Source organism: Pseudorca crassidens, chromosome 2 (genome assembly GCF_039906515.1).
Source record: "Pseudorca crassidens isolate mPseCra1 chromosome 2, mPseCra1.hap1, whole genome shotgun sequence".
NCBI classification, from domain to species: Eukaryota; Metazoa; Chordata; class Mammalia; order Artiodactyla; family Delphinidae; genus Pseudorca; species Pseudorca crassidens.
Genome location: NC_090297.1, coordinates 100,335,628 through 100,349,254, shown reverse-complemented (window position 1 = coordinate 100,349,254; position 13,627 = coordinate 100,335,628). Strand labels below are relative to the sequence as shown.

The window sequence follows — 13,627 nt, the reverse complement described above, 5'->3', positions numbered from 1 at the left end:
CTAAATTTCATCCCTTTTCCTAATAAATGTTAATTTCCTATTAAGTACTGCCATAGTCCTATCTTAACAGTTTGTTACATGGAATTTTGACAGTTTAATTCAAAAATATTTTCTAGTTTCCATTATAATTTCTTCTTTGAACAGTGGATTGGTTATAGAATAGTTTTTTGTTTAACTTCCAAACACATGGAAAACTTATCTCCCCCCCCCCTTTGAGTTTTAATTTATTTACATTGTGGTTAGAGTATGTGGCTTGTATTATTTCAGTCTTTTGAAATTTGTTAACACTTTATGGGCTAGTTCACCCACCCATTGGTAAACTATGACCTATAGACCAAATCCAATCATGCTACCATGGCTTCTCTCTTTACTGTGAAGGCAGAGGAACAGATGAGCAGTTGTGATAGAGGCCTTAGAGTCTGTAAACTTAAAAATAAGTACTGTCTGGACCTTTACACGAAAAGTTTGCTGACCTCTGGCCTAGTATAAAATTGCTTTCTTTGAAGGTTCTGTGTGTATTTGAAAAGAATGTATATTGTACTTCAGGTGGTGTTCTACACTCAAGTATAGTCCTCAAGTATGTTGTGTTCTATCTATAGCCTCAGTAAAAGAACAAAAGTTTATTCTTTTACTAAGAGATGTGTTAAAATTTCCAGTTATGATTCTCAATTTCTTAAATTCTTCTTGTTTTATCACTGTTTGCTCTCTATACATTTAAGCTATGTTGTCAGGAACATACTTAAAATGATTTTACTGGTGAATTGAGCCATTTGAGTTGACCTGTCTCTTATGTTAGCCTTGAATTTTGTCTTGTTTGCCAGCTTTCTTTTGGTTAGTGAATTGCATGGTATACCTTTTTCCTTTCATTTTTACTTTCTGCTTTGCTGTTATCCTTATGTTCTGGATTGCTTATGAACAAATATGGTTGGATTTTTCAAAATTAAGCCTAAGAATCTTTATCCTTTAGCTGACTTAGTGACTTAAATGTAATGTAAGTACAGTTGACCATTGAACAACATGGGTTTGAACTGCATAGGTCCGCTTATGCGTGGATATTTTCAATAGTAAATACTACAGTACTGCACAATCTGGTTGGTTGAATCCCTGCATGCAGAGGTACCCTGAATTGGGAGTGCTGACTGGAAGTTATATGCAGATTAACCCCTGCATTGTTCAAAGATCAACTGTACTTATAGTTTCATTTAAATCTACCATTTCATCATTTCTTATTTTCCTTCCCACTTTATTTTTCCTTTTTCTGTCTTCTTTTGGATTGGCTAAGTATTTTTCATAATTCCATTCCCCCCATTTTACTAGCTCCAAAGTTATTTATACTGTTTTTTTCTCTTAATTGTTACTTATCAAAGTCTGTACTTAATATGATCACCCACTGCCTAATAATTTCAGACCACTTTAAAACTTCGTTCCCCACCAAAAAACTACTAGAGCCCATCAATGAGTTCAGTAAAGTTGCAGGGTACAAAATTAATATCAGAAATCTGTTGCATTTCTCTACACTAACGATGAACTATCAGAAAGGGAAATAATGGAAACAATCCCATTTATAATCGCATTAAAAAGAATAAAATATTTAGAAATAAGCCTACTAAGGAGATAAAAGGCCCGTGCTATAAGGCAGCAGTCCCCAACCTTTTTGGCACCAGGGACCAGTTTTGTGGTAGACAATTTTCCTCGAACCTGGGCCGGGGGTGGGTTTGGGGATGATTCAAGCCCATTACATTTATTGTGCACTTTATTTCTATTATTATTACATTGTAATATATGATGAAGTAATTATACAACTCACCATAATGCAGAATCAGTGGGAGCTCTGAGCTTGTTTTCCTGCAACTAGATGGTCCCATATGGGGGTGATGGGAGACAGTGACACCCGAAGTGTATTGCTTATGTCCAGTCTACCCTTTAAGATGCAACTTGCCACTTGCCACTCACTGATAGGGTTTTGATATGAGTCTGCAAGCAATTGATTTATTATGGCCTCTGTGCAGTCACACCTCTCTGCTAATGATAATCTGTATTTGTAGCCACTCCCGAGTGCTAGCATCACCACCTCAGCCCCACCTTTGATCTTCAGGCATTAGATTCTCAAAAGGAGCGGGCAGCCTACATCCCTCACGTGTGTAGTTCACAGTAGGGTTCGTACTCCTGTGAGAATCTAATGCTGCTGCTGATCTGTCAGGAGGTGGAGCTCAGGTGGTAATGTGAGCCATGGGGAGCAGATGTAAATACAGATGAAGCTTTGCTCACTGCCTGCCACTCACCTCCTGCTGTGCGGCCCAGTTGGGGACTGACCCCTGCTATAAGGCACTGGTGAAAGAAATTGAAGAGGATACAAACAGGTGGAAAGGTATACTGTGTTCATGGATTGGAAGAGTCAGTATTGTTAAAATGACCATACTTCCCAAGGTACTCTAGAGATTCAGTGTGACCCCTATCAAAATACCAAAGATAATTTCCACAGAGTTAACTCAAACAAATAATTTTTAAAATTGTAGGGAAACACAAAAGACCTTGAATAGCCAAAACAATCTTGAGAAAGAACAGAGCTGGAGGTATCACACTCCCTGACTGCAGAGTGTACTACAAAGCTATAGTAATCAAAGCAGCACAAAAACGGACACAGATCAATGGAACAGAATGACGAGCCCAGAAATCAACCCACACACTTATGGTCGGTTAATACGACAAAGCAGGCAAGAATATACAGTGGAGAAAAGACAGTCTCTTTAGTAAGTGGTGCTGGGAAAACTGGACAGCTACATGTAAAGGAATGAAATTAGAACATTCTGTAACACCATGTACAAAAATAAACTCAAAATGGATTAAAGACCTAAATGTAAGACCAAAAACCATAGAACTCCTAGAACAAAACATAGGCAGAACACTCTTTGTTGTAAACTGTAGCAGTACTTCTTTGGGTCTGTCTCCTAAGGCAGAGGAAACAAAAGCAAAAATAAACAAATGGGACCTAATTAAATTTAAAAGCTTTTACACAGCGAAGGAAACCATCAACAAAACAAAAGGACAACCTCTTGAATGGAAGAAAATATTTGCAAGTGATATGACCAATAAGGGGTTAATGTCCAAAATATATAAACAGCTCATACCACTCAATATCAAAAAAAAAAAAAGAAAAAGCAGCCTGATTAAAAAATGGGCAGAAGACCTGAATAGACATTTTTCCAAAGAGGACATACAGATGACCAACGGGCACATGAAAAGATTCTCAACGTCGTTAATCATTAGAGAAATGCAAATCAAGACCATGATAAGGTATCACCTCGCACCTGTCAGAATGGCTATTATCAAAAAGACCACAAATAATAAATGTTGGTGAGCATGTGGAGAAAAGGGAGCCCTCTTAACACTGTTAGTGGACATGTAAATTGCTGCAGCCACTTTGGAAAACAGTGTGGAGATTCCTCAAAAAAACTAAAAATAGAACTACCATATGATACAGCAGTTCTACTTCTGGGAATATATCTGAAGAAAATGGAAACACTAATTTGGAAAGATACATGCACCCCAGCATTCATAGCAGCATTATTTACAATTGCTAGAGATATGGAAGCAACCTAAGTGTCCATCAACAGATGAATGGAAAAAGAGGATATAATGTGTGTGTGTGTGTGTGTGTGTGTGTGTACACACACACACACACACACACACACAGAGGAGTATTACTCAGCCATAAAAAAGAATGAAATTTTGTGATTTTCAACAATGTGGATAGACTTGGAGGGTATTATGCTAAGTGAAGTAGGTCAAACAGAGAAAGACAAAAATACTGTATGATATCACTTATATGTGGAATCTAAAAATTAAAACAGACCAGTGAATATAACGAAAAAGAAACAGACTCACAGGTATAGAGAACAAACTAGTGATTATCAGTGAGAAGAGGGAAGTGGGGAGAGGTAATTAGACATAGGGGATTAAGAGGTACAAACTACTAGGTATATAAGAAATAAGCTACAAGGATATGTTGTACAACACAGGGAGTATAACCAATATTTTATAATAACTAAATGGAATATAACCTTTGAAAATTGTGAATCACTGTGTTGTACACCTGAAACAAAATATTGTACATCAACTGTACCTCAGTTAAAAAATTTTTTAAAACTTTATTCCTCTCTCTCCTTTACTCTCCTTGTAATTATAATGTATTTTAATTTTCTGTTTTCTTACCCCTGTTGAATACACTATTACTGATTTTATATAGTGTTTTAGATTTACTTCACTTTTTTTTACTCTTTAAAATTGTTTTTTAATTGAAGTATAGTTGATGTACAATATTGTGTAAGTTAAAGGTGTACAATATAGTGTTTCACAGATTTATTTCACTTTTTTCCCCGCTTTCTGTTTTTTTCCTTCCACCTTCTCAGACTTCTACCTTGATTCATCTTCCTTGCCTGAAGTTTATTATTTTTAGAATCTTCACTAAACGTCCCCTGGCAGTGAATTTTGTTTTAGTTTGTCTAAAAACATCTCCATTTTGCTTTCATTTTTTGAAATACATTTTTGCTTTTTATAGCATTTTATGTATAGGTTGTCAATTATTTTTTGTTGTTATTAGCACATTGGTTGTACAAGTACATTGCCTTTTTGCCCTTAAGAGTTCAGCAAACATTCTACCTGTTATTCTTTTGAAGGTAACCTGTCTTCATTTTTTGACTGCTTTTTAGGATTACCTCTTTTGATTTGGTTTTCTCAATCTTTGGACTGTCTTTCAATCAGTAATCTCACCAAGTAATGCATCTGTTGTGTTCTTGTCTTTCCTTCTGGAACTCTAACATCTGTATGTTAGACTCCCTTATACCATTCATGTCTCTTAACTTACGTATTTCCCTTTTTTTTTTTTTAGCTCTAAATGTAAAACAGGCGTTTTCTTTTGAACAGTCTCAGTTTATGAATATTCTCTTTAGTTATGTTAAGCTTCCATTAAAATCCATTCATTACACTTAAAAAAATTTAAATCTGTTACTCCCCCTTTAAAAAAATTATATTTTGAGATATGAGATTTTTTGTTTTGTTTTGAGATTCACAGGGAGTTGCCCAAAAAAGTTAGAAGTCCTCTGTATTCTTTACCCCCATTTAAAAATAGTTGTAGCTTGTGTTTCATTCCTTAAATATAGTAAGTAGAGATATTTTGCTTTTGTTAGTGGGTCTTTTCTTTCTCTTTGTTTTTCTGTTGCTCAAGGTGCTTTGTTTCTTTATATATATATGGCTATTTTAAACTATGAACTTCTCATTTTCCTTGAAAATTATTTATGCACATACTTTGTCTAGAATTATGATGCTTTCTTCAGTAAAGGTTTGAATTTCCTTTTGCCAGTGCATACAAGCACTGCCAGGTTGGGACCATTAAATATCCAGAATGAAGTTGTTTCAGACAACCAGATGATGTGCACTTTGTCTAAAAATCCACATCGGGTGCTTTGTGACGGCTACTTCTAAGGGTTCTTCCCTCTCCTCTTCCACAGCATTATTGTAACTTTCTTTTAGTCCTGTAGAATTGGTAGAGGAGCAGGTTACTCTTATTACATCCTTACATTAAGCTTATAGCTCCTTTAGATCTCTGCCTTACGGTGGCATAGTTATGTGAAACCATCATCATAATCAAAATAATGAACATATTTATCATCCCCAAAAGTTTCACCTTCATATATGAAAGCTGTTTTTGCTGTGTAACCAATTCTAGGCTGACAGTTTTCTTTCAGTACTTTAAAGATGTTGCTGTACTCTATCGTGGCTTGCATTGTTTCCATTGAGAAGTCTACTGTTCTGTCTTTATTCCTCTGTTCTAATGTATCTTTTTCCCTCTAGGAACTTAAAAATTTTTTTTTCTTTATTATTGGCTTTAAGCAGTTTGGAAATAATATACCATTGTGTAATTTTTTTAATGTTTCCTGTGCTTGGAGGATGTTGAGCTTCTTAGATCTATATAGGTTTTATAGTTTTCATCAAATTTGGGAAATTTTACTCCATTGTTATAATTTCTTCCAATATTTTTTCCCTGTTCCCTCTCCCTTCCCATTTGGGGATGCCACTCATACATATATTAGTGTTATTACAGTTGTCCTAAAACTCACTGTTCCTCTTTTGTCCCCTCCCCCAGTTTTTTTCTCTGTTTGATTTCAGATGAGATTAATAGCAGATTAGATGTTACAGAAGAAAAGATTAGTGAATTTGAAGAAAGGCAGCAATATAAAGTAGCAGCCTGTTCTACTAATGAAGTCTTAAGTAACTGAAACATCAGTTGATGTCACTGTGTTCCTTTTGAGATTTAATTAAAGTTGGCTTTTGTTTCTTGTTCTATTTATGTGAGAATCCTGATATCTTCCTGAAGCTTTCTTGAGATTTCTACCCTTTTGGTTCTCATCATGGTTGCTCAGAGTGTGTGCTCTCTGCAGCTCTTGCTGAACTTTTATGGCATAATCATCTCCCTTTCATATATTGTCTTGAATGAGGAACATAGATAGCCTCATTTAAAAATTCTCAAAAACACTCTTATGAGGTCTTTATATACATTGTAGGCTTTTTGTTGTTGTTGAAGGATTGAAGTTTTTTATTTTAACAGTGCAAATCATTTAAAATTATTGCCAAAAATAGTGATAACTGGCTTTAAGCTCTTACTGTGCTTTAGTGAGCAAAGTACTATGTTGATTAAGTGCTTTGTGTTGTTTTGATCAATTTAATTTTTGGAGTAGTCCTGTAAGATAAATGCGATGAATATTACACATTTTTCTGAAGAACTGAGACACAGAAAGTTGTCCAAGTCATCTATTACTGTGCAGACAATAATAGTACCTAGTCATTAAGTCTTTCTAAAGATTTAATGAGAGAATCCATGTCAGATACTTCACAAAGTGCCTGAAAACAGAGTAAGTTCTCAAAACAGGCTAATTGTTGTCATTTCTAGATTGATAAATACTGAAATAAAATATGATGTTCGGAATTTTTTAAGAGTAATCTTGACGATAGAGTAGGTGGGTATATTGACAAATTGGCTATAAATGGATGCTCTTTGCAAGTGGATGATAGGTTCAGTGGGGTCGAATCTGTAGTTTATTATATGCTTGAAATTTTATGTAATTCGTATTTATGAAATTTTATGGAATAACTGAATTAAGAAAGAAACTGAGTCAGAATTACTACATATCAGCTTTAAAAAATGTTTCCCTAGATAGTCAATTTGGATACAAACTAAGATAATATATTTCCCTAGAAGTGCCAGAGTAAAATCTTATCAATTGTTAAACACTCTGACAGTTACTAAGAATAATACTGTAATTACTTGGCAAATAGAGTAGCATCCTTGTACAACTCAGAACCTAATAAGACTCTAAATGTGCATTTAAAAGTTACAGTTTGCAGTTAATAGCTAAGTGATTTTCAACCTGAAAAAAAAAAATCCTTTTATTCATTTCCCATACTTATGAGAGCCCTCTCTTCAAAAACTTCTTAGCAAACTGCATTAAATAATAATTTATTTCTCAATAAATTACACACACACACACACACACACACATATATAAGCATGATTCTCTCCAAAACATGATAATCAGTGGTATGTATATTATCCTGGGTTTCTATAATTCTAGCCAGAAGCACAGAAAGTCTTACTTATAAGGCCCATCATAAGTAAATCATGGGCGTGCATAATTTTTACCTAGACATTTTGAAATACTGAAAATAGCTCAGTGTGGCTAAGACTTCCATGTTAAGAATCACTGCTTCATATGCAGGATTAAAATCTAAGAAATTCCTTGATATATTTACATCTTAACAAATTTATGCTTAATCCATTTATTGGTTATTCTTTCCCCCCATTTCTGAAGTATTTCAACTATTACTTTGATCAGTTCAAAAAAGAAAATTCAGTGTTAGTTTATTCTTTTAGCTAAGAGAATCAGAAGTAGCTTGTAGCCAAAACTACTTCCATATTGTTCTTTTGTTTTTTAAGCTCTAGTTAGTATCTTTCTTCTAATAATACAGTTGAAGTTTATTCAAGTGAAAAGAAACAAGCCTGATTGTCACTGTTTTATCAATCTCTTGATGGTTCACTATTATTTATTATCTGAGTCCAACTTCAGCAAAATGTACAGTGCTCTTTAACATTTGTACCTCCCTGTCTCTTCCAGCTTTGTCTTCTTTTCCTTAGCCCTGAAAATGACAGGTGGCCTCAGAACTGTGTACTTTTGTACATTCAGATTTTTTCCCCCAGTGAAAGCTCTTACCTTCCTCCCAAGTTTGTTTACCTAGAAAGCTCTTACTCATCCTTTAACATCCAGTGCAGATGTCAACTCCTGTATGAGGGGAGGAAAGGACAGACACATAATTTCACCTAGGTGTATCATGGTGTGTTTGCTTGCTACTTGTTCATATGAATACAACAAGACATTTCTAGAAACAGGATTCTGAAACATTTATTTTGAGTTGAGAAAAGAAATAAAATTGTGCAGGGTTAAATTTTGTGAGTTATGATACTAGTTGAACTTTCTGCCAAATGCCTTCTTATTTGCAGACATAATTAAACTCTGGGTCAGAAGATCTTTTCTTCCTCACAATGTAAAGCTTATGTCAAAAGGGTTAGCATGGTAATCTCATATTCCTGCTTCATCTGTACAGATTTAAACAAAGTATTTCATTTTGGACACAGAGAAATTATGGTATAGGAAATAAATAAAATGTTGTTCCTTCAGTGTTTCTTCAATGAAGGAATAGTCTTTGCTCACCTATGTAACAGCAGAACCTCTTTTAAAAGCCTTTTAAATTAAAATACTCACATGCTTTTGTGCTGTTTAATTAATATATCATACAAGTTATAATGTGCTAGACTTTACATTGTAGACAGTTTTTTTTTTGCTTTAAAAATATTCTTAAAAACATAAAATGATTTGTTTTGTTATGTGTATTTTACTACAATAAAAAATTCTTAGTACACAAAATAAAATCCTCATTAGCCAGCTGTTCTCTATAACAGCAATCCCCCTGTTGCTCTAAACTTTGCCTTCTAATTCTCTCAATTTTTCTTTTACTTCTTGATCCCCTCCATTTAGCAGACTTTCCTTTTGTTAACAACTTCGTAGCCTTTCCTCCTTTATTTACCTTAACTGAGACCTTCACTGAAGGCCCAAACATCTAGATGCTTATAGCCTTCCTCTTCATCTCAATTTCTGCTTTTACTTTAATGATTTGTGTCCACATAGACAATTATAACTTTGTCAGTACCTTGAACTTCTCATTTCCGGTGATCTTTTCTTGACTCTGCCTTAGCTAGGCATTCAGTTTTTAGGTTATACCATGGATGTTACTTTATATGGCTCCAGTTAAACTTTCAAATCACCAAAGATGCTGATCTCTGTGACAGAGTCCATTGTTCAAGTTTGTTTATTCAGCTATACCAATTAGTACCATAGCCTGATAGCTCATCTGAGCTACTGTCTTAGAGTTCTAGCTAGTCTTCCCCATCTCTCTTCTTCAGATCTTTTATATTTCTGTCTGATGATTTTCCTGGAATGTAAGTCTGATTATTACATCTTGGTTGGAATTCTTCAAGGGTTTCCTATTACTGAAAAACAAAAATCCAAAAATTAGCATGGTATACCCAGCTCTTCACAGTCTGGTTCTGGATTTTATTATTGTCTCACATTCTGATCTTTGCACGGCTTTCTCTAGGTATGTTGAAGTATTTGTTGTTCTCCACATATGCCTCTGCAGTTAGCATAGGATAATTCTGTTCTGACTTCTCTGTGAAGCATTCCTTGGTGTTGAGGCAGATTTAGACACTGTGTTCTTTTTTTTTAATACATCTTTATTGGCGTATAATTGCTTTACAGTGTTGTGTTAGTTTCTGCTGTACAACAAAGTGAATCAGCTATATGTATACATATATCTGCATATCCCCTGCCTCTTGAGCCTCCCTCCCAACCTCCCTATCCCACCCCTCTAGGTTGTCACAAAGCGCCAAGCTGATCTCCCTGTGTTATGTGGCTGCTTCCCACTAGCTATCTGTTTTACATTTGGTAGTGTATATATGTCCATGCCACTCTCTCACTTCGTTCCAGCTTACCCTTCCCCGTCTCTGTGTCCTCAAGTCCCTTCTCTACGTTTGCATCTTTATTCCTCTCCTGCCCCTAGGATCATCAGTATCGTTTTTCTAGATTCCATATATATGCGTTAGCATACGGTATTTGTTTTTCTCTTTCTGACTTACTTCACTCTGTATGACAGACTCTGGGTCCATCCACCTCACTACAAATAACTCAATTTCATTCCTTTTTATGGCTGAGTAATATTCCATTGTATATATGTGCCACATCTTCTTTATCCATTCATCTGTTGATGGACACTTAGGTTACTTCCATGTCCTGACTATTGTAAATAGGGCTGTAATGAACATTGTGGTACATGACTCTTTTTGAATTATGGTTTTCTCAGGGTATATGCCCAGTAGTGGGATTGCTGGGTCATATGGTAGTTCTGTTTTTAGTTGTTTAAGGAATCTCCATACTGTTCTCCATAGTGGCTGTATCCATTTACATTCCCACCAACGGTGCAGGAGGGTTCCCTTTTCTCCACACCCTCTCCAGCATTTATCATTTGTAAATTTTTTGGTGATGGCCATTCTGACCTGTGTGAGGTGATACCTCATTGTGGTGTTAATTTGCATTTCTCTAATGATTAGTGATGTTAAGCATCTTTTCATGTGTTTGTTGGCAATCTGTATGTCTTCCTTAGAGAAATGTCTATTTAGGTCTTCTGCCCATTTTTGGATTGGGTTGTTTGTTTTTTTGATACTGAGATGCATGAGCTGCTTATATATTCTGGAGATTAATCCTTTGTCAGTTGCTTCATTTGAAAATATTTTATTCTATTCTGAGGGTTGTTTTTTCATCTTGTTTATGGTTTCCTTTGCTGTGCAAAAGCTCTGAAGTTTCATTAGATCCCATTTGTTTATTTTTGTTTTTATGTCCATTTCTCTAGGAGGTGGGTCAAAAAGGATCTTGCTGTGATTTATGTCATAGAGTGTTCTGCCTATGTTTTCCTTTAAGAGTTTTATAATGTCTGGTCTTAAATTTAGGTCTTTAATCCATTTGGGGTTTATTTTTGTGTATGGTGTTAGGGAATGTTCTAATTGCAGTCTTTTACATGTAGCTGTCCAGTTTTCCCAGCACCACTTATTGAAGAGACTGTCTTTTCTCCATTGTATACTCCTGCCTCCTTTATCAAAAGTAAGGTGACCATATGTGCATGGGTTTATCTCTGGGCTTTCTATCCTGTTCCATTGATCTATATTTCTGTTTTTGTGCCAGTACCATACTGTCTTCATTACTGTAGCTTTGTAGTATAGTCTGAAGTCAGGGAGCCTGATTTCTCCAGCTCTGTTTTTCTTTCTCAAGATTGCTTTTGGTCTTCGGGGTCTTTTTTGTTTTCATACAAATTGTAAAAAATTTTTGTTCTAGTTCTGTGAAAAATGCCATTGCTAATTTGATAGGGATCACATTGAATCTGTAGGTTGTTTTGGGTGTATAGTCATGGTATATCTCTCCATCTCTTTGTATTGTCTTTGATTTCTTTCATCATAGACACTGTGTTCTTATTGCAGACTATGTACGCCTCCAGTATAGCTCATTTCACAGTGTAGTATCATTTCATATTTGTGCCTATTTATTATGAAAATATAAACAATAATGGATTTTATTTTACCCATGTATCCCTAGCGTATAGAAGAAGCCCTAAAATACTTGTTGACTTAATGAGCAATTTACACAGAGGTAACAAAACTAGCAAAGAAAACCATTCTGCCTTCCTAGCAAACAAAGAACTGTAGTCTTGTACTGTCTAATTTTCACTATTATAATATTAGCAAATCTTAACATATACCACTTTGTTGACAAAGTTAAAATAAAACTCTGGTGTTGGTCATATTTTTAATTGATATAACCCTTTTGGAAAAGTTTGACAATATTTACAGTCTAGAACTGAAAAATTATTTCAAGGGTGATTGCAACAACAAGATAAAGAATAAAGTCAAATGCAGAGTTGCACATACATTGTGACTGAAAAGACTAAGGAACTAGATATTACAATAGTAGCAGTGATTTTATGTTGTTGGAACTGTGGGTGGTTTTCCCACCTTTGAAAGTATTTTGTATAATGTGGTTGTATTTTATGATTTAAAATGTATACAGCTTACACCAGTATTTAGGTTTTTATAAAAATGCAATCCTGAATCAAAACTCTAATTTAAGAGCACTTGAACAGTTTTGAGTAATTTTTTTTTCTTAATAGTGCCTTCACAGTGTCAGGTTAAGAGGGAAAGGGGATTGGTAGTTAAAACTTGCTGGTAACATAGAGGGTGTGTGGCCAGCATAGAGTGTTGATCATTTAAGTAAGGTTTCAAGATTGACTCATGCAGCAGTTTTTCATTTGCAAATCGTAAATTTTCCCTTTTAAATGTAATTTTTGTTTTTGTTTTAAAGGTATCAATTTTTAGAAGAAGCTTTTCAAAACCAGAAAGGTGCAATTGAGAATCTACTGGCTAAGCTTCTTGAGAAGAAGAATTATGTTCATTTTGCAGCTACTCAGGTGCAGAATAGGTAAGTATGTTTCCTTAAAACTATAATTTCAGTTTAAGGATTATTAAACACGATGGGTCCAGTTTAAATTGTTTTCCTTCTATATTATATTAAGCATATATAGAAAACATTGTTTTGGAGGGGTAAATGGTATGTTTGAGTTTGGATTATGATAATTGTTAATTAAAGAGAATTTAATTGCTTCAAATTTTGAATACTCTTTTAGGATACATCTTTGACTATTTTATAATTAATATGGCTCTAGTCTTTGTCAGCCTTAGTTAAATGTAGAAAAACCAATTAATGTGTAGAGAGTTGAATTATAAAATTTTAACTGGAGACTGTGTGGAAGACAGGAGAGAGTATGAACAGTGGTGGACAAATTAATTTTCCATCTGTAAAACAAGCATTAAAAACAGTACTTATCTTAGTGGTATTATTATGAGAACACAGTTTCTGGCATATAGTAAACGCTCAAATTGTAGCTGTTGTTATTTTTACCAATAACACTGTCAGTTTTTAAAAATCCTATTTTCATTCATTTCTCAATAAACTAAATTTATTGATAAAGCAAGGGGGACTGGGACTTCCCTGGCTGTCCAGTGGTTAAGACTGCATGCTTCCACTTCAGGGGGCACGGGTTCAATCCCTGGTTGGGGAACTAAGATCCTTCATGCCACAAAGTGGGACTAAGTTCCATAGTGAGTAGGTTAAGAAGATTAGGACTCTTAAAGGAATCCTTAAAGACAAACACTTGGAGCTGGCATAATTAAAACCCATATGTTCCTAGAGGTATGAATAGGGTTGATATGTGTTTATTCTTCAGATTCACAAATATTGAGACTTTTAGAATACTAAAATTAATTTATGATGATTTAAAATGACACATAATAAATACTCAAAAAGTATTGAAGATGAATGAATAGTACATTGTATATTATTGATACATTATAAAATAGTACATTAGATATTAGTAAGAATTTATAACTTTCATCTTAAAAAGTGATACCAAAGGAAAA

At 34.6% G+C, this 13,627-nt stretch overlaps 1 protein-coding gene across 2 annotated transcripts in view; it reads left to right on the top strand.

Moving 5' to 3' along the window:
* TRIM33 (tripartite motif containing 33) overlaps nt 1-13,627 on the top strand; it is a 144,594-nt gene that overhangs the window by 92,252 nt on the left and 38,715 nt on the right. For both annotated transcript variants that reach the window (XM_067727341.1, XM_067727340.1), the window contains exon 5: nt 12,513-12,629. In XM_067727341.1, coding sequence (XP_067583442.1) covers nt 12,513-12,629 — 117 coding nt within the window. The remainder of the gene's footprint in view (nt 1-12,512; nt 12,630-13,627) is intronic.